The sequence below is a fragment of the Aotus nancymaae genome, unplaced genomic scaffold (assembly GCF_030222135.1).
Source record: "Aotus nancymaae isolate 86718 unplaced genomic scaffold, 86718_ANA_hifiasm-v0.15.2.pri h1tg000057l, whole genome shotgun sequence".
NCBI lineage: Eukaryota > Metazoa > Chordata > Mammalia > Primates > Aotidae > Aotus > Aotus nancymaae.
This window is the reverse complement of record NW_026988471.1, coordinates 29,228,076-29,255,993: the sequence shown is the minus strand read 5'-3', so window position 1 is coordinate 29,255,993 and position 27,918 is coordinate 29,228,076. Positions and strand designations below refer to the sequence as shown.

Genomic DNA, 27,918 nt, shown 5'->3' with positions numbered 1-27,918 from the left:
CGATGTGTGTCACACAGGCAGACGACAGAGGGAGGAAGCAGGGGGTGCGGGCGACCATCGGCTTCCCAGAACGGAATTCCGCAGACTGCTGCGTCCACAGCACACCCTCGTCCTCCTGCCCTGGCATCCCCAGAGCCACAGTGACCTTGAGGTATTAAATACAGCTATATACACAAGTCCAGAACCGAGGGTCAGCCTAGACTGACTGGAGACCTGAGGGGACATGCTGCGTGCCTTGGTTGGCCAAGTTCAGCTCAAGGAAGGCTCTCAGTCCACCTCTGGGCCACACAGTACTGCTCTCGGGTGGACCAAAGCATTTGTCCTGCGACCTACTGCTCCAGACGGCTCTTAGCTACGATAAGAAACGTTAAGTCCAAAGGCCAACTTTCGCATACAACTGGTGCCCTTGCAGGAAGCAGATGGGTGGTGGGGAGGGATGAGGACCACCACTGAGTAAGGACAGCAGAGGTCCCTTGCTATGCCTCCCTTCTGCTCTTGCCCAGGAACAACATGGGGAGAAGCCAGGGATCTCGTGACATCCTTTAGTCTCAAACTTGATCCCAAGGCTGCCACGAGAGCTTTGCCCCCACCATGCAATAATTCCCAAGAATTATTGGGAATTATTTTTGGCATGAGTGTGCCAGCTCTTGGGACCTTCATGAAAGCTCACCTCCCCAACAAGACACAGAAAAAGCCACATCTGCTCTCCACTCGGCACCCACAAGAAAAACAGACCAAGAGCCCCCATGGGCATGAGTACGGCAGCTGGGCAGCCTGGCGGAAATCCACAGCTGAGCTGGGGACCTATGTGTCCGTGGCTGCTGTGGCTAGGGCAGGGAAGGTGGCAGTGAGGAGGAGGAAGGACCAGCCAGGGAGAGCACACCCACTCCATCTTGGGAGGGCAGCAGTTGAGGGAGAGACCTTCATGCCAAGTGTCCACCTTGGGGCGTCCAACAAGGGCAAGAAGTGCTCTCACTACTCCTAAAAGTGCTGGGAAGCAACATGGCTAAATCAGGGAGAAAAGCTGAAAAGCACTGCCTCTTAGAAACCGATCACCTTGGCTTTGTGAGCCTACCACAGCTGGGAGAAGAGAGGCCATGGAGAAGGGTGGGGTGACCTTTCTTTCCTGCACCTCACCTCCAGCTGGCTTTGCAACAGCCAATTGCTCCTGCTCTCCTTTCCTCTCCTCCCTGTCATAGACCAACACACCTGAAATGAAAGCAAAGGGTGGGCTGGGTGAAACCGGAGAGAGAGATGAAGACTTTGTTTTCTGATGCCCCGGCAGCCAGAGTGAATGTTTGCTGAGCGCATCCTGGCTGCAGTTCTCTGCTCAATGTTTTCTTAAAAACATGTGTTTTTTTCTTTTACCACATGTTTGTTTTCTTACCCCAAATGTTCCTTGCTTGCTTTGCACATGCCCCACCTCCCACCCCCCAAGACCCACTGGAATCCCACCACCGCCTCTAACTGGGCTGCCTGAGTTCAGATAATGATCTCAAAAACAGTGCTCGCCCCCCATGCCCAACCCCCTGGCTCTAAGCTGCTTCCTTTCTAGAAGGCCTTGCAAATTGTCAGAGGGCTCCACTGCTTGGCAAATTTCAAAATAAAAGATAAGACAAGAAAAGAAAACCAACTCGGTGATTTGCAGGTGCAAAACGGAAGCCTCGTTTGACATTTTCAGAACGACTGTGGCTCACTCTCTTCTTCCATCATGATGAGAAAAACAGTTCAGGAACAGATGCTGGCTAGTATGACCCATGGGAGCCCACAGGGACTCTACTGCTCTTTATTTTCTTTCGCCGTCTCTTCGCAGTTGTCTTGCTCATCCTCCTGGACCAAGAACTCCTCCGGGGGCCACCGGAGCTCCCCGCTCTCCACCTCCCCTTCCGTGGGCTCCACCACTATGGAAGGCAGGCGGTCCTTCAGTTTGCAGCAGCGGTCAAAGTCTGAAGGGTCGGGAAAAATCTGAAAGAAAAGCAGAGCAGGTGCCTGGTCATGTACGTATTTGAAAAGAGAAATTCCATTCCTTCTTTGCACATCCGTGTGGCATACTGGGTGTGTGCCATAGGCCAGGGACTATGCTTTGTGCTTGGGATGCTGTGGAGCCGAGGATAGGAGCCACAGGAGAAAATTCTGGGGCAACATAGGAAACTGTCCCTCAGTCAGGCTTCGATTCTAATCCTGGAGCTGAAAGTTTTGGGACAGTGCCACCGAGTCTAAAGGCTGATGACTGTATTTCATTTTCAGATAAAATAATCCCAAATCATGTTATCCACAGTAAGTCTGATCTCTCTCTGCAGCAAGTAATTTACGCCAGCAGTGCAAAGAATACGACAGGTGCCACAACATTAAGTACCTCCCGGAATAATTATCGGTATTAAGTGAGCAGGCTGCCAGGTGCTATACATATATAACTTCCAACCCACACGGTCATGCTGAAAAATAGGTGTTGCTAATGCTAGCCCAAAGAATCTCAGGCTTGGAAGAGTAGGTGGTCCAAGGCCAGACAGCCTAGAAATGAGTGAGGGATGGGATGAGATTAAAAACCGGGTCTGTTCAATTCCCCTGCCCCAACACCAGCCTGTCCCTCAAGTAGATGGTCCTGATCCCATTGCAACTGTAAAGTCAAAGCCAAATCCTGATGAAAAGCATGGACCCCAGTCACAGGCAGGCTGGGAACAAAATCCAAAGATCTCTTCTTTTTCACCTGCGACCTGGCTTATTGCCAGCTCTACACCTGAAGGCGTCTACTTCTCCTTCCAGAGTCCCGGCAACCAGGCTTTGTTTTTTTAATGCCTACTCTGTGTCCTGCCCTGAGCTGGCAGAAACCCCAAACCTGGCTATAAAATCAAGGACCAAATCTGGCTCTGTGGATTCCCTTTGCACACATTGCCCTGTGACTACAGCTGACCCAATTCTTTGCCCAGCAGCTTAAGTACTTAATCCGCTGGGCTGCTGGTCCCTGCCATTCACAGCCCTCAGTGACACACCCGGAGAGAGGAGGCTCTGTCTGAGATGCTGGGCTCACAGAATCAGGCACTTGGTACCTTCACCGCCATCTCTTCCCACCTCTCCATTTGGTAGATGAGTAAACCAAGGCCCCAGAGGGGTCAGGAGAGCCGCTCGAGGTCACACAGCTTGTTCATGGCACAAGAAAGGAAAGCAAAACCTTGAGTGGGTAGGGACATATTTGAAGAGATCTGGGGGGCTGCCTGCTCCTCGACCCAGATGGAAACAGACCCATGGCAGCAGACAGGAATCTTCTGTGACCAGGACATGGAAGGCTCTTTTGCAAACTCAGGCCTCCCCAACTTCTGTGGTGCGCTGAGGGTGCCGGGTCTTACTGCCACCCAAGCCCAAGCAGTGCCCCAGCCAAGTCACACTCTCACCACATCACAGGCCACGTGGGGCTTCCAGGAATCACAGGCCTCAATGAAGCCTCCCCAATCCCTGCAGACGAGTGATTATTAACCATTTATCCAATAAAGGCCTATTGCTGGGGATTAAGCCTTAAGCCAGCTGCACAACCAGGCGTCATTAAAGACTTAACGAGGCTCATAAAAGGTATCATAATGGCAGCCAGGAGGAAAACAAGCATAGGGAGGGGCTGGGCCAGTGTGGGTCACGGAGGCGCAGGGACATGGACCTCGACTCTGGGCTGCGTCCTCCTGACCAGGCCGGCCCGGAAGTCCTGCCCTCGGACTGTGCTGTGCCCGGACGCTCGTGTGCTGAGCGAGGCATGGCCAAGTGGGCTTTTTAGACACTTCCTCATTTCTTGGGTGGAGCCAGAGCCCCCCATGGGCTGTGGGGACGCAAGGCGCCCTCCAAGCATGAGCTTTCAGACCCCTCCATCGGAGTCCCTCTCACCCACTCCCACACCACAGGTCACAAAGCTCTTTCAGATGTCACCTTGTTCAGGGCTCACTGCCACCCCAGGAACAGTAAGACCTGGGACTCTGCAGGTCACATGGCAGAGCCAGGATTCAAACCTGTATCTGCTGTTTTCAGTGCCCGTGCCTTCTGGAAAATGGATTAGGCTGCTGCTGGGTCTCCACCCCGTTTCACAGATGGAAAACTGAGCAGGGAGGGAGAGCCAAACTCTGGGCCTTGACTGCCCAGGAGCTGTGGCGGCCCCATTCCAGGAGGTGAGCTTCCCAGTTCCGATGCTTGTTCTAAACCTTCAGGATCCAAGACATAGCTGCAAGCTGTCAGGAGGAGAGGGACACCTGCCCCGTGCACAGCCTGGCCCTGCCTACACCCTCTGACCTCACTGCCAGGATTATGCTGACCTGTGTCAGGACCACATTGCCTGGGCTGGGAGAGGGAAAATCCAATTCTAACCATGATGACTTAAGCCAAGGAAAAGCAAAAGGGATGACAAGCAGGGCAGGACCAGCAAAAGGAGGAGGGGGAGGAGGAGAAGGAGGAAGAGAGGAGGAAAAGAAAGAGGAAGAAAAGGAGGAGAGGGGTGAGAAGCATTAGATTTCACTTCAAGCTGGGAACAGGTCTTTCATTAAAATAAGGAGAAAAAACTCAATAACGATGATGATGATGGATGAAATTTTTTGCTGAGCAGAATCTCAAACCTCGCGCTAATTCTAGTTCCCCCCATCCAGTTTTTCTTTTCTTGGTTTCAGTTACACACAGTCAACCGCAGTCCCAAGGTAGGTAGGTACAGGACAGTAAGATATTGTGAGGGGGAGACAGAGAGAGACCACATTCACATGGCTTTGGTTGTGGCATGCTGTTATAATTGTTCTATTTTATTGTTAGCTATCCTCGTTAATCTCACATTGAGTCTAATGTTTAAATTAACCTTTATCACAGGTATGGATATAAAGGATAAAACACAGCATATGTGGGTTTGGAATTATCTGTGGTTTCAGGCATCCACTGTGGGTCCTGGAACGTATCCCCCAGAGATAACGGGGACTACTGTAACCCTGTTTTATGGATGAGAAACCTGAAGCACAGAGAGGGTGAATGACTTGCTCAAAGCCACGCACCTGGGAAGCGGCTGAACTGGCATCCAAACCCAGATCTACAGGACTTCAAATGCCACAGGTTAAGCCACACGACCACCACTGCAAAGCTCCGGTCAAGGCCTCTCAACCCCAAATGCCTCAGTTTCTCCTTTTGAGAAGTCAGTGACCTTCTTGTCTCACTAGATGGGTACAAGTTCTTGGCAAACATAAAGACGATAAAATACTTCGAGGAAATAAGTGAAATTCAATCTATAATGTCCTCTTTGAAGAGGTTTCAACAGAATTACAGTAAGCATCCAATTTCCAAGCAAGAGCTAGTCATACAAACACTGTAATTAAAATAATTCCAAACAGCGCCGTTTGTACCGAGAGCTGCACAATTAAGTCTTTTAAGTCCTTAGAAGTCTGAGAATTGAACTTCTGATAGTGCTTAGCTGCCAGAGAACTTTGCTCCCTGAATTGCTCCAAGCAAGCACTGCTTAAAAAAAAAATTGTTTTTATAAAGCCTGTTAATTGTATTTTAAAAAATTACTATAATAATCAAACCCTTACATGAGAGATCTTATTTTATTATCAGATTATATCCATTTGGGCCTCAAAATTGTCACTCTGTCCAAACACAAAAAGTACCCAGAACCAACAGCTTCTGGCTTCCTCACAGACAGACAGAAAGCCTTGCAAAGTGTTGCTGAGTAATTTGCCAGCACAATCTTATCTCTGACAGCTGCTTCGGAGGCTGACCCCAAGGAGGTCAACATTTTTCCACTAAGTCATGCTTTTTAATCATCTAGGCAGCAGAAAAATGAGAGGTTGCAACTGCAATTTGATGGGGTGGGGAAGGCAGTGGAAAAAAGGACTTGAGTCAGACTTGCCAAGCACGTGACAGGTAGGGTTGAGGCAGCAGGCCAGCCCGGCATGCTGTCTGCCTGCAGGAACTGGCAGGGAGCAAAGAACTGCCCCTGTTCCCGAAAGAAACTGCTTCTAGTTAAACCTCTTACCCCAAAGTGCTCCTTCACTCTGTACGACAGAAAGGGAAATACAAACAAAAATCATTTTCCCTTCTCTCTGTGGCTCTCAGCGGCATTTCTCATCCTCAGCCCAGGGTAGGGCAGGTTTAGACGCATCCACCCCCAGCTGTGATTCTCCCAACCCTACACCTTCCTCCCTCTTCCAGCCCTGGACTCCACATCCAGCTGCCACGTTGGACTGCCAAAGCTGATGGCTGAAATGAATCGAATGGACACCAAGTGTATAAGTCCATTCTCACACTGCTACGAAGAAATCCCCAAGACTGGGTATTTTTTATAAGGGAAAGAGGTTTCATTCACTCACAGTTCCACATGGCTAGGAAGGCCTCAGGAAACTTATAATCATGGCAGAAGGGGAAGCAAACACATCCTTCTTCACAAGGTGGCAGGAGAGAGAAATGGTGAAGTTAGAAAAACCATCAGATCTCATGAGATCTTACTATCATGAGAACAGCATGGGGGTAACTGCCCCCCATGATTCAATTACCTCCTACCAGGTCTCTCCCATGACACACGAGGGGATTATGGGAACTACAATTCAAGATGAGATTTGGGTGGGGACACAGCTAAACCATATCACCAAGTTCCATTCTTTGCAAATGGAATGAAGCCTTGACGTTCACACACAGCATGAACCTCTGAGGTCTTGCATGCCCCACAGTATAGAAGAGTAAGCGCCATTCCTTGTCTCCACAAGCTCACCCTCAGGCCCAGGATTCTCTGCTCCAACAGCCGCTGTTGTTAGTGGGTCAAACAAACGCCCTGGGCTTCCCTGGAACCTCCTGCTGCCTTTGTCGTCCTCATACTAAATCAAAGGCAGACACTCGCCAGACGGGGCCATTTAAAGTTACATTAAATTGATGTTTATATTATATCACATATAAATTTATATTAATAAAAATAAAATAAAATAAAATTTTAGTCATCTTTCTTATTATCAATAGTATTTTTTTTTTGAGATAGGGTCTTGCTTCATCACCCAGACTGGAGTGCAGTGGCACAATATCGGCTCATTGCAGCCTCAACCTTCCAGGCACGGGCGATCCTCCCACCTCAGCCTTCCAAAGTGCTGGGATTACAGGCATGAGCCACCGTACCTGGCCATGGTGACAGTGAATTTTACGGGGGACACCTCTTCAGAGGCATCCTTTGCCTGGTGGCCTCCAGTCCCAACAGGCCCTAGCATTTTGAGAACTCAAATGAATTCACTTGAAAGGTCCAGAGAGCTTCAAGACTTTGTAGGAGGAAGAGATGGTCTGTAAGATACTGGAATTTCTGACTGTATAGGTCAGTGCTGTTCAATAGAACATTCTGCATAAGGAAATGTTCTCTATCTGTGCTGCCCAATACAGTAGCCACGTGTGACTATGGAGCACACGAAAGGTTGCTAAAGTTGGCCAGGCATGGGTGGTTCAGGCCTGTAATCCCAGCACTTTGGGAGGCTGAAGTGGGAGGATTGCCTGAGCCTGGAAGGTTAAGGCTGCAATGAGCCAAGATTGTGCTCCTGCACTTCAACCTGGGTGACAAAGAAAGGCTCTATCTCAAAAAAAAAAAAAAAAAAAAAAAAAATCCTGCTGATAATGAAAAGTAAAAAAAGTGGTTAAAATTTTATATTTTATTATTTATATTAATATAAATTTAAATGTGATGCAACATAAACATCAATTTAATGTAACTTTAAATGGCCCTGTGGGGCGAGTGGCTGCCCTGCTGGAGAGAGAATTTAGTATGAGGACGACAAGGCAGCAGGAGATTCCAGGGAAGCCCAGGCGTTTGTTTGACTGACCAACGGTGGCGGCTGCTGGAGCAGGGAATCCTGGGCCTGAGGGTGAGCCTGAATTGATCAGCAGGCTTCTTGCTTAGGCGTAAAAGTTGCCAATGAGCCAGTTCCCATTTCACCCATGGAGGGGAACTGAAAGGCAACACCAGGGCTTCAAAGGCCCCAAATTTGGGGACTGGCTATCAACTGTCTGCCTCCAAGCCAGGTGACCTAAACCTGGCTGCCAGGGGTGGAGAGAGGAGAGAGATGCCTGGCACCTAGCATGGAAAATGTGAGCGATTCTGGTCGGAGCCGCCCTCCTGGGTGAGCGTGCATCTCTCAGACACCATCTCTGACAAACAACCTGAGCTGGCCACAGAGAGGCCGAGGGCTCTGCAAAGAGCCGGGAGATGCTAATAGGGAAAGCGGACACCAGCAAGTGGAGGAGATGAAAGGTGGTTAACAGGACACAAAGGGCTAATTACCAGCTCTGCAAGCTGAGACCTCAGGAGCCTGGACATCTTGCTCTTCTTTGCAAGGCTGGAAAGAGGAAAGAGGAGGGCTGGGGTGGAGAGGGAGGGCAGAGAGCCTGAGATACATAACCAGGCTAGCTCCCTAAGGCACTATGGACAAAACCACACAGTAAGCCTCTACCCTCTCTCGTTGTAGAGAGCTAAGAAAAATCAGCCCAAACCCGCTTAGGAAAATTGCTCTTCCCACAGGCAGACCACAGAGTCTGAAGGATCTGGCTTTTCCCTTGCCTCCATCTCTTACTATCTCTATGACCCTGGTCACGTCATTTTATCGCCTCTGAGCCTCAGCTGCCTCCTGAGTAAAACAAGGAAATCATTTCCACTTTACAGTATGGTTGGCATGGTCACGGTGCTATGCCTTGAGAGCTAGCACAGTGTCTGACAGTCTCATGGAAGCGGTGGCACATTCTCCTCCGCTCCTTCTCTATACTTTGGATCAATGCTAATGCTGACCTTGCAGGCTTTGGAGAGAATCAAATACAGGTATGTGTGAACATGCCCTGTAAACTCAAACTTCCTAACGATTCTTCTTTTTTTTTTTTTTTTGAGATGGAGTTTTGCTCTTGTTGCCCAGGTTGGGGTGCAATGGCACAATCTCAGCTCACTGCAACCTCCACCTTCCAGGTTCAAGCAATTCTCCTCCCTCAGCCTCCTGAGTAGCTAGGATTACAGGCATGTACCACCATGCCTGGCTAATTTTGTATTTTTAGTAGAGGCGGGGTTTTTCCATGTTGGTCAGGCTGGTCTCAAACTCCTGACCTCAGGTGATCTGTCCACCTCAGCTTCCTAATGATGGTTCTTACTAGGTAAAGCTGGGGCCCCTCAGGAGCATTTAGAGTGAGGAATCAAGGGGTCAACAGTTGTAGCTTGGGACAGGAGCAAATACACAGCACTCCTGGGCTTGTGCCCACAAATCCTAGGGCAAGTTCTTTGGGAAAAGGGCTGTGACTTCATCACTTCCCACCTCGTGCCTGTGTTTCCCCTAAGGCGCGGGTTAGGCCCACTGGAATAAAAACCATGCCCTTGTCACCACCCCACCCCCCACCAGAGGCCTTCCTAGTATGCATCTCCTCCTTCATACTCCAGGGGCCTGCCCCTCTGTTTCTGGATTTCTTGTCTCCTGGAGAACAATGAATTGCCTTGTATGTTTCTTCCTTCCTAGGAGGGGCTGGCTTATAACAATGGGCAGATTTCTACCAGCATCCCACTCTGCCAAAGGATGAATGGACAAGCCGCGCAACTAATTCAAATAAAAAGCACACCTATTCTTTGCCCCCTAACAATGTGTGAAGGCAAGAAATTCAGTCTTTGAAATACTTGCCTCCTGCTATTTTATTATCATTCATTATTATTGTTTGCATTTTATTGGCTTTTCCAAGTGAAATGTGGCCATTAAGAACAGAAAGAATTGTGGCAAACCGGCAGCAGAGCTACTGACTAGACGCAGGGAAGGAGGAATATTCTCCAGTCTCTACTCAGAGACTTATCCACTCACTGTCCGTCTTTAAGACTCTCATCTTCCTTAAATTTCCTCCGGACTCGGGTTACAGAACCTCCATCTCACTCTATTCTGCCTTGCCCTGGTGCCTCTAATCCTATAGAGGAGTTAAGCAAAGATTTGGGGCTTATAACAACTGCTGGACCTCCTTCCTTTGGATCAAAGATGCTTAAGCCTCCAGCCTTGAAACTTGAAAGAAAAGGAAATCCTTTGGATAAACACCATCTTTCATAAACATCTCTCAAACACACACCCATCCTGCGAATCAGGAGTTCCAAATTCTAATTAATTAGCACTAATTTCTACTGATAACCCTGGGTCCAGTGGAATGAGGGGACTTTTGGAATGTTAGAGAATTTTTTCAAAGTTCTCTGGTACAGTGAAAAAAGACTTGTGCAGTTATCAGGCACAGATGACTTCAAATATTCACGTCTTATTGACTGTACCATCATTATCTTCTGGGAAGATGACTGGCCCCCTGTCACCTCCAAGCCTCTGTGGGTGGCACATCCCTCCCTCTGTAATCCCTCCCTGGTACTACCCAAATGTCCCACGGTCACATCTCTCTCAGCTGCCATTTCTAACCATTTGCTCATTCTTTGTTTTGGTCTTGAACTCCCAACCTCAGGTGATCCGCCTGCCTTGGCCTCCAAAGTGCTTGGATTACAGGCGTGAGCCACCACGCCGGGCCTCATTTTTGTTTTGGAAATACAAATCTTGAATATTTAGACTGGTCCTGCTGCCTTCCTTCCCTTTCTTGTCTGGGTTCCCTTCCTAACCCCCACCCATGTAGCTTCCAAAAACATCCCTACATGGAAACAAATCTCTAAGGCCTTCCTTGCAGTCTTGCCCCATGGCCTTCACTCCACTTGATTCCATCTCTACCCATTCTGCAGTGCACTACTACCAGGACAACTTACTTTGTACCCCCCTGCTCAAAATTTTTTTTGCCCCAAATAAAAAGTCTTGCTTGATAGTAGCTCTCATAAAAGAAGCTTGGAGATTTTAGTTGATCACAACTGCAGCATTGAGGCTAACAAGGGAAGCAAGTAGGGCTATATTCCTAGAGGTATATACCTTTCAATGAAGGCATCTACACTAACAGAGGAGCTGATGGTCCTGCTACCCTCTTATCAGACATATTCTATTTAGCCTAGGGCAGCCATTCTCAAAGCTCAATTGCCAAGATCCTTTCAGGCAGGGACCATCCACAGAGATAAAATATTCTCATAGTATTACTAAGATGCTTGCCTTTTCCATGGTGTTAACACTTGCACTAAGGGTATAGAAAGCAATATTGGATGAAAGTGCTGGCACCTTAGCAAGAATAAACATGGTGGCATCAAACCATACTTGTCATCAATTTTTGCCAGCTTACCCTTACGAATAAAATAAAAGCAAGCAAACGAAAGAACTTAATGCCTTTGATGAAGCAGTAAAAGTAATTTATATTAAATATTGACTCAACTACACGTTACTTATAAATGTGGTGCAGTGAAATGGACAGTCAGCCTACAACATTTCTGCTGCTGACAGAAAATAGCTGTCTTGAGGAAAGCAGTCATGTGACGGAGTTACCAGCTGAACTAGCCACTCATGCCATGGAGCACCATTCTTACTTGAAAGAATGACTGACCAACCAATTGTAGTTATTCCATCTTGGGTTTTCGGCAGGCATTTTTCTCAGAAAATGGACAAAGTGACAAAGTGAGCCTGTCACTTCAAGGAAAATGACCGACAATATTTGTCACCAATGATAAAAATAGAGCTTGCCAGTGAAAATTAGAATTTTGGAAAAGTTGTATCAGCCACCACGAGCTTGACAGCTTCCTAATGCTTGAGATCAGTGGAGACATTAAGAAATGTGATTTTATGATGTCGTGTAAGGAAATGTGTCAACATTTTGAAGACCTGCGTAACTCAGTGAGCCTATATTTTCCAAATGATCAGAGGATTACACTAAACATTGGTAAAAGATGTACTCAAAGTACAAAACAGACAAATGAATTTTAGTGTACAAAAAGGTCATTGATAAGATTTCAGATATCACATTGCCACTAACATTTAAGAAGTTACCACTTGTTGGCTGGGCACAGTGTTTCACGTCTATAATTCTGGCAATTTGGGAGGCTGTGGTGGGAGAACTGCTTGAGGCCAGGATTTCAAGACAAGCCTGGGCAACATAGTGAGACCCCATCTCTATAATTATAAACAAAATAGCCAGGCATGGTAGCATATGTCTATAGTCCTAGTGACTTGGGGAGGCTGAGGCAGGAGGATCACTTGAGCCCAGGAGTTGGAGGCTGTAGTGAACTATGACCATGCCACTGCACTCTAGCCTGGGTAACAGAGCAAGACCCTGTCTCAAAAAAAAAGAAAAGAAGAAGAAAGAAAAAGAAAGAAAGAAAGAACGAAAGAAAAAGAAAAGAAGAAAAGAAAGGAAGAAAAGAAAGAAAGAAAAAGAAAGAAAGAAAGAAAAACTACCACTTGTTGAGATTTAGTGAAGTACCAAAGAAACAAATCTGCATAGGCTGGATGACCTTCACTGACTTCAAATAACACATACTGCAACAGATTGACTGGAGAAGCACATGAGATTCTAGCCTAGTCTTCTATTAAACTACACATTAAACAGACATGCAAACATGTAAAACAATGCCTCTCTCCTCACTAAACATTTTGCTTTGAAAAATATATTTTTTATTAAAAACCGTTATTACATTAACATGTAACAGTTTTGTTATTCTACATGATTTAATAAGTAAAAATTTTTCAAGTTGTTTTAATTTCTGAAACAGTCAATATCAAAAGATATGATCTGCATAAACAAAAGCTCTTTGGGTCATCCTAAATAACTTTTTAAGAATGTAAAAGGGACCAATACCAAAAGGTTTGAGAATAGACGGCCTGGAGAAATAATCCTCGCAGTAAGATGGCTGTGGGCCAGGTGCAGTGGCTCATGCCTATAATCCCAGCCCTTTAGGAGGCTGAGGAGGGCGGATCACTTAAGGTCAAGAGTTTGAGACCAGCCTGGTCAACATGGCAAAACCAGGTCTCTACTAAAAATACAAAAATTAGCCAGGCATGGTGGTGCATGCCTGTGATTCCAGCTACTCGGGAGGCTGAGACACAAGAATCCCTTGAACCCTAGAGGCAGAGGTTGCAGTGAGCTGAGATTGTACCACTGCACTCCAGCCTGGCTGACAGAGTGAGATTCTGTCTCAAAAAAAAAGAAGATTAGGTAAATCAAGGTTGAAAAACAACATATTTTAAAACTGGTAAAGATTTGAGGGGAACATAAAAGGTACCTTCTAATATCTGAAAGGCTGAAATGTAGGGAAAGAGCAGGTTTGTTTGTTTTTCTTTTAAACTCCAGTGGGCACATCCAGGATCAGGATGGAGTATTTCATGTCATTACTCAACTTTTAAAAAACACAGTAAGAATTAGCTTTCTCACTTATAGACATGGAAATCAGGCCCAAACGGGTGATGTGAGTTGCCTGAGATGACACAGATAGCAGCAAAGCCAAGATTAGAAGCCAGTTATCCAGATTCTTAGTCTGTAATCCCTCTGTGCTGAGAGGTTCTGGGCTCTGTGTCACAGTGTCCAAAGAATACCTGGGTGACCTGATGTCAGGCTAATGTAGAGGACATTCCTTATCAAGGTGATAGGACCAATCTCAAAGCCGCCTTCCCCTCTGAGGAGCTACAGTGCCACTGCTTCAATTCTAAAGAAAGTGTACATGTCCATGGTTTCCGAAGTTTTAGTGTAGCCCCCAACAGAATTCAGAAAAACTCTGTCTCCTTTCACATGTTCTAAAACCCCTGATATAAATATTAACATTTTCAAATAAAACGTACATATCACTCTTAAATGTACTCAATGGATTACAAATACCGTAAGAATTTGACAGCAACCATGACCTGTTAAAATACTCAAGAACAAACTCTTAATTCAAATCTTGTATTATTACTTTCTCTATATAAAACTGTATTTCCATTCTACTCCCCCAGTAAATTTTTTTGTTAATGTAATACATTTTCATGTTTGAAAGTTTTTAGTCATTAGCTTCTCATACTTCTCTACAATAAAAAGATATATTTATGCATATAAATTGACATTTTAAATATGTCCTATGACCTTATGGCTTTGTTAATTTACAAATTCTGGATTGGTTTATTGTAGCTATTAGTATATAACTGATCAATGAACATATCACAAATAATTACTAAACAAAAAGGTAAATTTTTATTGAAGTTTCTTTTTTTCTTTTTTCTTTTCTTTTTTTTTTTTTTTTTAAGACAGGATCTCACTTTTACCCAGGCTGGAGTGCAGTGGTGCAATCTTGGCTCACTGCAGCCGCCACCTCCTGTACTCAAGTGATCCTCCCACCTCAGCCCCTCAAGTAGCTGGGATTACAGGTGCATGCCACCATGCCTAATTTTTTTTTTTTTTTTTTTTTTTGTAGAGATGGGTTTTCCCTATGTTGCCCAGACTGGTGTTGAACTCCTGAGCTCAAGCAATCCACCCACCTCAGCCTCTCAAAGTGCTGGGATTACAGGTGTGAGCCATGTGTCCAGCCTTATGAAGGCTTCTTACTGTGATAGATGGATTGAATTGCGATAGGTTCTCCTCTTGCAAAGAGGGAGAAGGGCAGTTTTGAAGCAAGAAAAGTAAACAGGTGAAGCTAGTCTTCAGAAAATGCAAATTGCAAAAAGCAAGAGAAGAAGGCTTAAGATGTGGAATGGATTTCCTGAAAACCCTCCCTCCTGTCACATCCTTGGGAAAGTGTCTGTGAACCCCAGGAGCAACTGAGGCAGGAGAATTGCTTGAACCCAGGGGGTGGAGGTTGCAGTGAGCTGAGATCATGCCACTACATTCAAGCCAGGTAGTATATACATAGAAACATTATTACGAAGCAATTTGGCATAAAAATCTCTAATACTCAACTGCCAAGAAGGTTCCTGATGCTTCAATAGCCGTACCCGAGGGGCACACAACCAAAGAGATACAGATTTTAGGGGATCCTAAAAGGATTGTGCTGTGGAATTTCACACTCATGTGAGCTGGTATTTGTCAGCCTCATGATACTGCCTTCGTCATTCCTGTTATGTCCACACACATGTTTTAGTTTTCCTTCACTCATTTGTTTAAAATATACTTGTTTAAAAATCTACCACTACATAAATGAAAAATTAGTCTTACATTTTTCAAGCTGTCTGTATAACACCTAAATGAACTTTGTAAACCATCAGGAGCATATGGACCCTACTGGAGCACTGGCCTGGACTGTCTATGTGTTGCAAATCACCTAGACCCTTGCAGGGTTGTTGGGTAGAAGGCCCTTTGACACTGAGTTCAAGACTTCCATTATGTTAAGATCTACTTTTAAGAGTCCAGCCCAGGCCAGGTGCAGTGGCTCACACCTGTAATCCCAGCAGTTTGGGAGGTGGAGGCAGTGGATCACCTGAGGTCAGGAGTTTGAGACCAGCCTGGCCAACATGGAGAAACCCTGTCTCTACTAAAAATGCAAAAACTAGCTGGGCATGGTTGTGCATGCCTGTAATCCCAGCTACTTGGGGGACTGAGACAGGAGAATCGCTTGAACCTGGGAGGCGGAGGTTCCAATGAGCCAAGATAACGCCACTACACTTAAGCCTGGGCAACAGAGCAAGACTCCATCTCAAAAAGAAAAAAAAAGAAAAGAAAAGAAAGAAAAGAAAAAAAAAAAGGAGTCCAGCCCATCCTTAATTCCAGGGAAGGAATATTTCTCAACCATGAGTTTATCCATGAGTCAGATCTGGAACCCCAGGAAAGCCACATTGGTTCAGAGACAAAGCATGCATCTGGTGAACCTTCGCCGGTCTCCAGAACAATGTAATTTTACTGGTCTTCAAGGTTACACAATGCTCAATGTCATTAATAAAATAAAGGAGACAAGCCGAGCAATCGCTGACCCACGTACATTTTTAATCTAGAGAGGGTGTCAGTCTGCCTACTATGGGACAAGAATGTGATCACCAGCTATTTTGCAATGCTGGCTAAATGTTGCTTAAACATCATCAACTGTTATCATCACACTTAAAATAAGTAATTACAAACTATAGGAAGACGTACAATATCTCCTAAACACTTTAAAATAGCCAAATATCTTTCTGACTCTATCCAAAAAGTTCTGCCATTATCCCGTCTTTATAGATGTTCTACCCTGGAGATTCTATTTGCTAGAGCTTTCAATGCTGGGAGCTTATATTTTGATAAATTCTTTGATGTTTTCTGTTTTTAAGGTAACATATAATCAGGAGGCTTAATGATGTTGAATCTCTTTGAATCAGTAATTCTACTTCCAGGAACTTACTCCAAGGAAATGAGTCAGACCTGTGCAGAGATGTCTGCAAAATGATGTTCAGAGCAGTGTTCTTTGTAAGAACATAATATGCCACAACCTAAATATTCAGAATTAAGAAATGTTACATAATAGAATTTTACAAAGTAAACCAAATGGCAAGAACATAGTCATGATATTATATTAAGTGAAAAAGGGATTCACTACAGCATGTACAGTGTGGTCTCAATTTTATTTTTTAACTATAAATGCTTAGAAAAATACTGAAAGTAAAGATACCAAATGTTTCAGTGATAGAAATATGGATGTGGTTTTTCTTCTCCTCATGTCTCTGTATTTTCCTAAATTCCTATAAAGAATAAATATTGGCCAGGTGTGGTGGCTCAAACCCGTAATTCCAACACTTTGGAGGCCAAGGCAGACGAATCACTTGAGGTCAGGAGTTCAAGACCAGCCTGGCCAACATGGCGGAACCCTGTCTCTACTAAAAATACAAAAATTAGCCAGGCGTGGTGGTGCATGCCTGTAATCTTAGCTACTCAATAGGCTGAGGCAGGAGAATCGCTTGAACCCAGGAGGCAGAGGCTGCAGTGAGCCGAGATGGCGCCACTGTGCTCCAGCCTGGGCCACAAAGCAAGACTCAGTCACAAAAAAAAAAAAAAAAAAAAAAAATTATCTTTAAAATAATAACATAGGCCGGGCACAGTGGCTCACGCCTGTAATCCCAGCACTTTGGGAGGCCAATGTGGGTGGATCACGAGGTCAAGAGATCGAGACCATGCTGGCCAACATGGTGAAACCCCGTCTCTACTAAAAAATACAAAAATTATCTGGGCGTGGTGGCATGCGCCTGTAGTCCCAGCTACTCGGGAGGCTGAGGCAGAAGAATTGCTTGAACCCAGGAGGCAGAGATTGCAGTGAGCCAAGGTTTCACCACTGCACTCCAGCCTAGCGCCTGGTGACAGAGTGAGACTCTGTCTCAAAAACAAAACAAAACAAAACATAAAAACAAAAAAAACACGTAAGTGAACTGGAAAAGAAGGCAAAGATGCTAAATTGTTAACCATTATGGTTTATACATTGTGAAATTATGGTGACTGTAAAGCAAGAAAATTTAAGAAAGAAAATAAAAATTCCATAATGAGCATATGTTTCTTCGAAAATTGGAAAAGCAAGCATAAAAACAATAAAATACACACTTTATCAATGAAAATATGAAATTGCCAACAAAGAGGCAAAGGGAAGGAAAAAGGTTCCTATAATAAAAACACTAATCTAAAGCAACTACTTACTAACCCCCATCTGCCCTTACGGTTGTGTGCTTGAAGGTGTGTGTTGGTGGATGTGGGCTGGCACCACTGCCTATGTCCATGGGGATAAGTGGCTGACCTCAAGGCCACCTTCTAAATTAGATCTTGTATCCAGGGCCATGGCTAGTGAAAATGTTTAAGAATTTGGGAAAGCCAAGGATACCTCTCAAATCCAGTTTGAACAAGTGCTTTAAGCTCTCCAAAATAAAGGTAGAAAATGAATTCAAGATATATTTTAAATTCTGTTTGGGAACCACCAAATCAAGTAAGGAGAAAGTCAGGCTTAGACACCAACTGTATCTGCGCTGAAATTTATGAGTGCCGCCTTTGCTCGGACCAACTCTATTTTTTGTAAGAGAGCCAGAACTTTCCTTCCCATTGGTTCAAATAAAATTCCTGGCTGAGAAGCAAGGAGTGGATGAGTTTCAGCTAAATGCCTGGGGTCTCTTCTACACAGTTTACTTAAAATAAGCTACCGCCGATGCAAGGCAATGAAGTCCACTGGAGAGGGGGCTTGAAGGGGCTCCCAGTCGTGCCTTGAGGTTCGAATGCTAGCTTGACAACAGTTTGGAGAAACCTTGGGCAAATTTCAATTGTTTTTCAAGATGTGTCTGTGCAATAAGGGCCCCCCGCATGAGCCCAGGAAGGAAGCAGAGGATTTGATGTGCTGATAACCACTCCTTCCTGAGCTGCGCTGGGGGACAGGGGAAGGGCAGGTGACGAGGTGAGAGGCAGGCGGAGGCAGCACAGAAGCTACTAGACTGGGGAGGAATGAAGCCCCAGCAAGTCTCGGCCCTGTGTGAATGAGGGCCTGTCTTCATATCCTCTGAGGATTACTTCAGGGCTCAAGCCTGCAAGATCATTTCAGGACATTCACTAGACACCCAGGAATAGCTCTTGGCTACAGTCACAACATTCGCCACCCAAACTCATCCCTTTCCCTAACAGTACCATCCTTTCTATCCAACGTGGAAGACCAGGCCTACTTAGAGAAAATGCTGATCCCATAAAAATAGGCTTCACGGGATTGCCAAGATAAAGGGATTCTCAGTGTAGGATGGGGAGAGAGGAAGGGCCAATCCATCATCCAGGCTCATTAAGCAACTATTTGTAGGACACTGTGCCCAGTGTCTTAGAAACAAAGAGCAGTCTAAGACACAGCCCCTAGCTCAGCAGAGAGATAAACACACTATCACTTGGAGAGAGAGGCATCAGGCCCAACACAGGCCCCTTGAGAGGAGGCTGGGATGTATGGCCCTAGTATGCAAAGTGTTGGCTGGGAAAGTGAAGAAAGCTTGTTCTCCTCCTGGCCAGGCTACAGACTCACTGTTGTGACCAGGGGCTTTATGGGAGCCAGGAGGAAATCCCCATGGCAATAATTCCAGCCCTCTAAAGGGTACTATAGGAGGGAAGGTGCTGGATCCTCATACAAAGTCGACTTGCTCTGAACAAGGGGAACAGTGACTCACATGGAGGCAGAAAGCGCAGACACGGGCCCAGGGCCACTCAGAGAAACACACTATTTGTGCTTTTGAGATCAGTGGCCCTAACTGCCTGTTTTACATCCCATTCCTATGATTTTTATCAAGGAGAGAGGCGGGTAGAGGGATAGGAGAAAAGAAAGCTGCTGCAGTTCCAGGAACATGTGTCTGCGCTGGATGCCTCCTGCCAAGTGTTTTGGAATTTTAGCTCGATGTCTCTCCAGGGACAACTGAGGCCTTTTAAGTCAGACATTGTGAAAGATGATTTCCTGGAGACCATGGGACTTGCGTGCCACTGCTCAGCAGGACCTCCCAAACTCTTGAGAACATGTGGGGTACTACAACTGGGGGTAACCAATAAGACAGGGGTAATGAGAGCAGGAGACAGAGGTAGAGGATGCATTATGCCCAGAATGGCCTCGTGAGCAAGGGCTGGTGGGGGACAGAGGCCACTGAGCAGAAACCTCGCCAAGGGCTTAACCCGTCACCTATTTCCACACACATATTCCACCCAGGTGGAACCGGCAGAGTGAAGTCAGGCTCAGGAGGTCTCTGTCAAGAGGGGCTCAGCAGACATGAGAAAACAGAAGGGGTTTCTGAGCTGCCATCTAACTTCAGTGATGAAACTGAGCCTGTTCTTTGAGAGACGAGTTGCTGCTTCTGAAAAAGAGTGGGGAGGGCCAACATGGAGAGACCCCATCTCTACAAAAAATACAAAAAATTAGCCTGGCGTGGTGGCGCACTCCTGTAGTCCCAGCTACTTGGGAGGCTGAGGCAGGAGAATCGCTTGAACCCAGGAGGTGGAGGCTGCAATGAGCAGAGATTGCACCAGTGCACTCCAGACTGGGTGACGAAGCAAGACTCCATCTCAAAAGAAAAGAAAGAGAGAAAGAAGGAGGGAGGGAGGGAGGGAGGAAGAGAGGAAGGGAGGGAGGGAGTCAGGGAAGGAAGGAAGGAAGGAAAGAAGGAAGGAAGGAAGGAAGGAAACAATGGGAAGGAGTGAGAGAAGGGAGGTGGCTGTGTCTGGACCTGAGAGATAGAGGGGCAGAAGACCCTGTGCCGAGAGAGAGAGGCTATTCGTCGACCCCGGATGGTCCTTCACGCCTCTCCTCAAAAATGTTAAGGCTGAAGCAAGAGAGGTCAGCCCCTTCGTCTGCTCTTCCCTACCATAGCAAGCACCAGGACATCACTCCCTCTCAGCTCTGTTTATCAAAAGGAATGTGTGGCACACATGAGCACTGTGGTGTCTGAAGAAATTGCTCCTTCTGGCTCCTAGAGCATCCTCCCTCACCTTCCCGAGGAGGGGAGCCTGATGCTTGCCTGACTGACAGATGGATATCAAATGGCGGGGGACACGCCAAGAATAAAAGCAGGAGGAACACAAAGGGCAGCCAGGAAGGGATTTAAAGAGTCTGGGGATGGATAATGTGTTCAGACCTTGGTCCAGGTGTTTTAGAAGGGACAGTTTTAAATGAAAACCAAGGAGTCATATCTGTATCTAGACCTTAGCTGGGGTGCTGAAACTGTAGCAGCCTCTGCTGCCGTGCGAGGAAGTTACAGTAGCAAGGCCAGGGTTCCAGGGTCCTTCGGTGGAGGCAGTGTCAGTGCCCACAGGCAAACTCCCAGGACCCTTCCCCAGACAGAGCCCAGGCCAGTTCGGGTGCAGCATGGAAGGAGACCATGTCGCAGAGGCATTCCCTAACACCACATTTTTAGAGTCCCTGGAGCTGAGAAAGCAGCCGCTGACTTGCTTCCTCGAATTAAGGCAAGGAAGAAGACACTGGGCGGCAGAAATTCCTGTTCCACAGGCTGGATGGAGCTGGGAAGGGAGCTGCTGCCACCAGGGACATCAACATCCTGCTGGAGACCCTCCCACTCAGCTGGTGAGCTGGGAGCTGGCCGCGCACAGCCCGCCTGCCCGAAATGTACTCAGACTTTCTAGTAACCATTTACTCACCCACCCCACAGGGTGTCACTATTCATGTTAAGTGAATGTGCGCACATGGATTTCCCTTACTGAACTGCCTCTGCAAATGAATGTTACTACAAAACAAGGCACCAGGACAGGAGATAAGGCTTGCTTGAATCTTTCAGGGGATTAAAAGGGCATCTATCCGAAGCCTTGCTAGGCATGAGCCTGAGCAGACCCTTTACACAGGCTAAGGCAGAAAGGAAGGTGGCCAGCTTTAGAATCAGGAGGTTCAAGTTCATGGAAACAACCACCGCCCACTATGGCACTTAAGCACCTTGGGTCGGGGCAGGGTACAAAGATGAAGCTAAGTCCTCCCCTGCCCTCAAGGACTTGGACAAAGAGAGGTTAAAGCAGGACCGGTATCCTTGAAGCCCAGCGTGGCATCGCTGGTAAGTACAAAATACCACAGGCGTTAAAAGGTCACATCTGGTACAGAGAAATCAGGAAAACATCATTCTCGATTCTCGGTAGATCTGCAAGGCGAGGAAGTGATTGACAAAGTCCAATGTGCCATTTATTTGATGACTTTGTTTCAAGGTCAAATCACAAGCGTGAGATCCTATTTCATCTGCGAAGTCTGGACTGATGTCTCCTTCCCACTCTCAGTTCCTTAGAAAAGCAGGTCTCGGTAAGAGCCACGTACTATTATTATCCTTAGGAGGAACGCCAAGAACAGAGCTCCGAGATCCCCTGCCCCCAGCGCTGAGCCGAGCCCAAGCATGCACAGGGAAGAGGCTCCAGCCAAGCGTCTGTCCCAGCCAATCCCCAGAGCTCTGGTGGGAATGTATCTAATTGGATGGCACTAGCTTTGAGTGGGCCCAGAGAGTATCTGTCACACCACAATTGTCAGACCAGCTCACTGCACAGCCCTGCTCCTGGCAGGTGCAAGAACATTACCTTAGAGATAGAGTTGCCCTCTCAAAGTCCTAATTTTCTTTCAAATAACAGCCCCAGTCTGCCCTCCCTCCAATTCTGTCGGTAGGACTTCATTGTTGCTGTCAATATCTGGACTCGCTGTAGCTTCTGTGTGTCCCACACTGGACTGACTGCACTGCCTGTGTTCCAGATGTCTGTGTAGATGCTGGGTTCTTACGAGAGCCCTGGACCCTGGGCACAGAGGCCAGCACAGCAGGCTGCACAGAGAAAGTGCCCCTAGAGATTGCTTGGTTAAATACTACAGTCGCTCCCCTTCCTCTTCAGCGGCAACCATGAGACCTTTCTGAAATCAGAAAAGTTGTGAAAAAGTATGACAAGAGTGCTTTGTAAATTCCAAGTAAGATATTTTAGAGCTGGGGAGTGGTCCCGACCAAGGTAGCAGAAACAGATTTCCCTGAAAGGGGGTCTGAGAACTGGGCTTTCAGTCCAGCACCACAAGGAAAGATTTGAGGATCTTTTGCTCAGGCAGTGCCCAGATGTGTGAGGAGCCCAGAGGTGATTTTATTCTCCCCCTGACCTTGCAGCCCCAGTTCGGCCTTCCTCCCCCAGCCCCTTCCTCCCTCATTACCTGCCCTGAGTCTCAGGTTCAGCCAAATGGCCTGAAGGACTTGAAGCATTGAGAAAACTGCCCTGTAAGGCCTGGCCCTTTATCTTGGGATGTGTTTAAAAGGAAAATATGAAAAGCACACACAATATGAACAGATGACTGCATTTGGAAAGGTTCTGTGATGGAAATCTAAAACCCAGAACCGAAAGAGAACCTCACCTGTAACCACAAAGAGATTCAGTCTGACTCAGGGGCTTGGAAACTGCTACCCAAAACCCCCTGGCTGGTGGGCCAGGAAACTTCTACCCCTCCCACCAGGCTGGGGGGCCCTCAATTGTCTTCCTCAGACCTACTCTGGGGGAGGAGGGTAGAAAAGTCAAACACAGGAAGGAGAGTTCCCCTTTGCCCCGCATACCCGCTTCAGGCTAATGGCCACTTATTTCCAGTCAGCAAGACAGGCCTGCCAATCTAGGCAAAACAAAGGGGCTCCTTAGCCTCCCAAGCATGTCTGAAGTTCTGTTTCCCTGCCTGAGCTTTTGAGCTTGGTTCTATCTGATCACTCTCCCTCTATGGCACCCACCCTGACTCCCTGGCTTTCTGTTTGTTTTTTTCTTTTTCAAATAAATGTCCCTGGAACAGTTCTTCCTTCCCTCCCTCCCTCCCTCCCTCCCTCCCTTCCTTTTTTCTTTCCTTTCCTTCTTTCTTTTTTTTTTTTTTGAGATGGAGTTTTGCTTTGTTGCCCAGGCTGGAGTGTAATGGCGTGATCTTGGCTCACCTCAACCTCCACCTCCCAGGTTCAAGCTATTCTCCTGCCTCAGCCTCCCAAGTAGCTGGGATTACAGGCATGCACCACCATGCCCAGCTAATTTTTTGTATTTTTAGTAGAGGCAGGGTTTCTCCATGTTGGTCAGGCTGGTCTTGAACTCCCAACCTCAGGTGATCTGCCAGCCTTGGCCTCTCAAAGTGCCGGGATTACAGGTGTAAGCTGTACCCCTTGGTACAGCTCTAAGGAATTACCAGCCAGAGTCTTCCTAGACCCAAGCCAAACCAAGCCATGGTTCAGACACAATACATCATAAGAACAAGGCTCTGGGGTTAGACAGACCCAAGTCACACTGACTCAGGCTGAGACATTTCCTCATCAGTGAATAGGGTGAGGATTCCCAACTGGGAGCTGTGGTAAGGTGTGAGCAAGGTAACATCTGAATGCTTGGTGCACAATGGGCATGCCCTTCATGTATGTTGCACGGATCCATCACACTCCCTTTCAACTTCCCAGGACTGGCCATCCTGTACAACTTCCCTAGCCCCAAGGTCTTCCCTTAAGAACAGACTCCTTCCTCCCCCCAGTTTAATTTCATTGGAACTCTCCTCCAAAACCCCAAACCAGCTCACTGCCTGGGGGCAGTAGAGAGGCAGCAGGGAAAGCAGGAGGGAGGGTTGCGGTGAAGAGTACAGAGGGGTCACTCTGGTCCCTCTTTGTGGTCCTTGTGCATTTTGGATCCACCAGACAGGATGATCTCCAAGCAAGATCCCAGCAATAGCACCCCTGAGCTAGCTTCCCTTTGGGGGAAATCTCTTCCTAAGTGGTTTGAATGTTAACTCTGAATGAACTGGTCAATCATCAACCCAAGGAAGAAAATATCATTGGGCACGGCCAGCCCCACCAGACCACCCTTCTGCAGAAGCCCCCGCACAGCAATGCTTCTACTGCCCCAGGAATGGCTGGGAAGGAAAGTTCTGATATCAATCAACTGCACAAATCACTTCCTCCTTTGCTGCGGTGAATGGGAAAGTTCAGAGCCAGTAGGGTTAATTTATCACAATGGCTAATGCTTGCTGACCCCTTATCTGTCCCAGACACTGGGAAGGCCTTCTACACATCCTCTCATCACAGTGAATTCTTTACCGCAATCTTAGGAGGTGAGGACGATTGTTGCCCCATTTTACAGATGAAGAAACTGAGGCTTACTGGCATTAAGGGACTTTGCCACAGTCCCACAGCTCTTATAAGTAGCACTGGGATGCAAAACCAAGTCTGTCCCCACCCCCAGCAGAAGCCACCAGGTTCTAAAGAGTCAGAGGGAAGCCAGGACTTACCTGGTAGGAAAGGCCATCCTTGCGGGGGCTGAGGCCGATCTCCTCCATGGGGGGGCTGTTCATCATCACCTCAGTCATCTCAGCCAATCTCAGATAGTCGGGGCTGCCAAGAAACCCAGACCAAAAGTCAACAAACACACTCACTTTCACATTCCTACTCTTCATGCATTCCCTGCTGTGGGATCAGGGGACTGTCTGGAGACAGGATGAGAGGTGTTTAAAACAGAACTTGCAGAAAAACAAGCTCACACCCTGAAGAAGCGCCTTGCAAGCCCACAGCTCCAGGACTCAGCCCCAGCGGATAAAGCCCACTGTCTGCAGACCTCTCCGGCAAACCTCCTCTTCCCTCCTCCCCTGTACGTTAGTCCCCACTGGGACAGAAGGACCCTGAATGTTCTTTTAAATGACAGAACTAGAGAAATCAAAACAGTAGGTAGATGAGTCCATCTGTCTATATTAAAACCAATTCAACCACATCTCCCTCACCTCTCCAACCAAGAATAAAAATAATCTTCACATAAATTTTCCAAAAGGAAACTATATGTTATTATATAACATATAATAACAACAACAGGTCAACTGGAGTGAAACAAAGTCCAATCATATGGCCTTCCTAAATGTCTGTCTCTCTGGTGCTCTTTTTGGCAAAATGTTCCACTTAAAGCCCCAAGGGGTCAGCTTTTCTGCAAGTTTCACATCTGCCATCCAACCCCTTTCTCTAGACCCAGTCATAGCAGCTGCTTGCTCACAGCTTGAAAAACATCCCCTGGATTAAAAGCCTTAAGGATACCCGACTCTGATTGCAAAGGAAATTTCCAGAGGGGCCAAGCTGGCCCACCAATGGCTGCCATGTGAAAGTGCTTTGTACTCTCTAAGCAGGATACAAATGTTCCATTATCCTTGCACAAGCCCTGGGCACATACGGGATCCCGAGCACATAACGCCGAACATACACAGCAAATCCAGGTACCCGCGACACAGCACCCAATACTTTCACATTCGTGCCTGTGCACATGGTTTAAAACAAAAATGTGAGCAAGGCTTTTGAGGGACGCTATCTAAGGAAACAGGGGTACCAGATTCCTCTTTATTGTAAGGTTACTACATAGACAAGAAATGACGCTGGATTTAGAAACAGAAGCAATAGATTCTAGGCTCTTCCCCTCAAGAGCTGCGTGATCTTGAACAAGTCCTGCAACTTCTCTGAGCCACAAGTGTCCTGTTTGTTACTCTGATGCTAACAGTGCATACCTCACAGTTAGGATAAGGACTAATGTCTCCACAAAAGCATTGCAAGCTACAAAGCGCTAATTGATGAAATCATCTTAAACCTTAAATTTCTCATAATATGCCTAATGTGCCCAAACACCCACCTTGGCACATTTTGAGTAGCCAAAGGCACAAAGCCTCCAACAGCCTTCAAATCCTCACCTGGAATAAGGCACCAAGCTGCTCATACGCTATGACAGAGGCAAGGGAGGGGCGCCCACAAGAAGGGTACACAAGCCTCGGGGTGGGGGAACTTCAACTGCTGAGAGAGGGAAGTTCAGTCCCCTCTCTAAACACTGCTAGGCTGGGATGGGGGCAGGGAGACTAAGAGAAGATGGGGATCTTTGGGGCAAGTTTAGGTTCCGGAGCCGGGCCCTGCAAAGGCAGTTTCCTCCCGGGTCCTGGAAAGGCTGCTGTCGACCCCCAAAGAAAGGAGCCAGAAGAGCGCCCACAGGGCGAAGAGCCTGACTTAGGGGCGCTCTATCCTCGCTCGGGGCTGTGGCGCCGGCCCGAAAAGTTGAAGCGAGAAGCATGAACTTTCCGCTTCCTGGGCCAGGCCGGACCGCGCCGAGGTTTGAGTCCGCTTTCCCTTCGCTCAGCGCCTGCCAGCGACTCGGGGCCGAGCTCCCCACGTCCGCACCTGAGAGCGCGCTCCGGGGCCGCTAGCGCTCGCCCCCGGCCGCTTCTCTTCTAACCCAGCGCAGGAAGGAAGAAACCGCCGGCGAGGAAGTACCAGCAGCCAGGGGCCTGCCTGCCTCTCCCCGCATCCTTCCCGGCTCCGATCCCCAGTCCGTGGCAAACCTCTGACGCCCGGAGCCCGGCCGGGGTTTCTTCCAGCTTAGCACGGCGAAGGCGGCTCCTCCCAGCCCCGGCCCCCACCAAGGTGCATCGGTTTTTAGGGGCTACAGAGAAGGCAGGGGTCGAGAGGCTGCAGCCTGTGCCCTGCTGCTTGCGGCTTTAGCGGGGTTACGTGTGGGGAGAGCGTTTCCCGCACCCCACCCCCCGGAGCTCTGCAAACCCCGCGGCTGCAGCAGCTCAGCCCCGCTGCAGCCGGCCTCGACGCCGAGACTTGCATGCAAACAAAAAGAAAAAGAGGAGGGGCCCGGGAAGAGCAGGAGCCCCCCTGCGCCAGGCGGCGCGTGCCTCCTGCAGCCCTCCGCAGAGGGGGTTTCACTGAGGGGATTCACAAGTGACCCCTGGCTCCCCCACCAACCAATACAAACCCTCTGGCCGTCACTTAGGTGAGGGCTCCGAGTTCACGTCCTTTGTCTGGATGTTCTCAGCACCCCCCCTCCCCCCACCCCCACCTTTGCAACCTTGACGTTGACTCCTGCACTGGCTCGGGCGGCGGGTTAGCGCCAAGCGCCCGCGCCGCCGGCTGCCCTCGCACCCGGAGCCGGCACGAAGCAGGCGCCCGGGCCCGCAGCCACCGCCGCGAGACGGACGTCCGCCGCAGGCGCAGGGTACTCACCAGTGAATGGGGAAATATATAGACATGAAGTCCTAGGGGAGGCTGACCCACGCCCCTGTGATTTAAAAGCTGTCTCTGCGTCCCGAGCGAGGATGACACGGGCGCAGACCGGCACGGCAGGCAGCCGACTGCGGGCACCGAGCGTTCGCCGTCCGCCTTCCCAGGACAGCCCCACGGCCAGCGGCGTCGGCGAGGCGGACAAAACTCCCAGCTCTCCACTGAGCTCTCAGCCCCACAAAGAGCCCGGGAAGCAGTATTTATAGGGGCGGGGGCGGAGCTTGGCCCCGAGAGGCCCCGCCCTCCCTCGCCCACTCCTGGAATAACGTCACCAAAATCATGAATGGCTTCAGCGCTCGCAGCTCCGGCGGGTGGCGGCTCGGGGGCGCGCTCGGCTCTGCTCCCGGGGCCGTGGTTCGCTGCGGCTGCGAGCCCGGCCCCCTCCCGCCACTCTCCCACGCGCACACGCGCTCACTCGCACCCTGCCGCGAGTCCGCGTCCGCGCCGCTGCCCGCTCACAGCCCCCTCCGCGTACATCCCGGACTCCAGCGCGGCGGGGGTGGACGCGCGGTGGGCGCGAGGAGGGCGCGGGGGCCGCTCCGGACGTGACCGCTCGGCGGCTGCGCTGCGCAGAGGGAGGGCGCCCACCACTCCTCCACCCCGGCCGCCGGGCGCCAGCGCCCTC

General features: G+C 48.3%; 1 protein-coding gene across 1 annotated transcript; it reads right to left on the bottom strand.

Annotated features, from left to right (window-relative positions):
* Positions 1–123: 123 nt before the first annotated feature.
* On the bottom strand, positions 124–27,394 carry LBH (LBH regulator of WNT signaling pathway). The gene is made up of 3 exons (XM_012475505.3): positions 27,237–27,394; positions 24,497–24,599; positions 124–1,965 (listed from the first exon to the last, which is right to left on the bottom strand). Exons 1-3 carry the CDS (start codon positions 27,260–27,262, stop codon positions 1,777–1,779), a joined length of 318 nt encoding a protein of 105 aa, XP_012330928.1. The 5' UTR covers positions 27,263–27,394; the 3' UTR covers positions 124–1,776.
* Between the last annotated feature and the right edge of the window lie 524 nt (positions 27,395–27,918).

Coding starts and splice junctions, on each gene's coding strand:
- LBH (XM_012475505.3), bottom strand. CDS start 27,262: ATGTCTATATATTTCCCCATTCACTG. Junction 24,600..27,236: donor ATATATTTCCCCATTCACTG/GTGAGTACCCTG, acceptor GTTTCTTGGCAG/CCCCGACTATCTGAGATTGG. Junction 1,966..24,496: donor AGGATGGCCTTTCCTACCAG/GTAAGTCCTGGC, acceptor CTTTTCTTTCAG/ATTTTTCCCGACCCTTCAGA.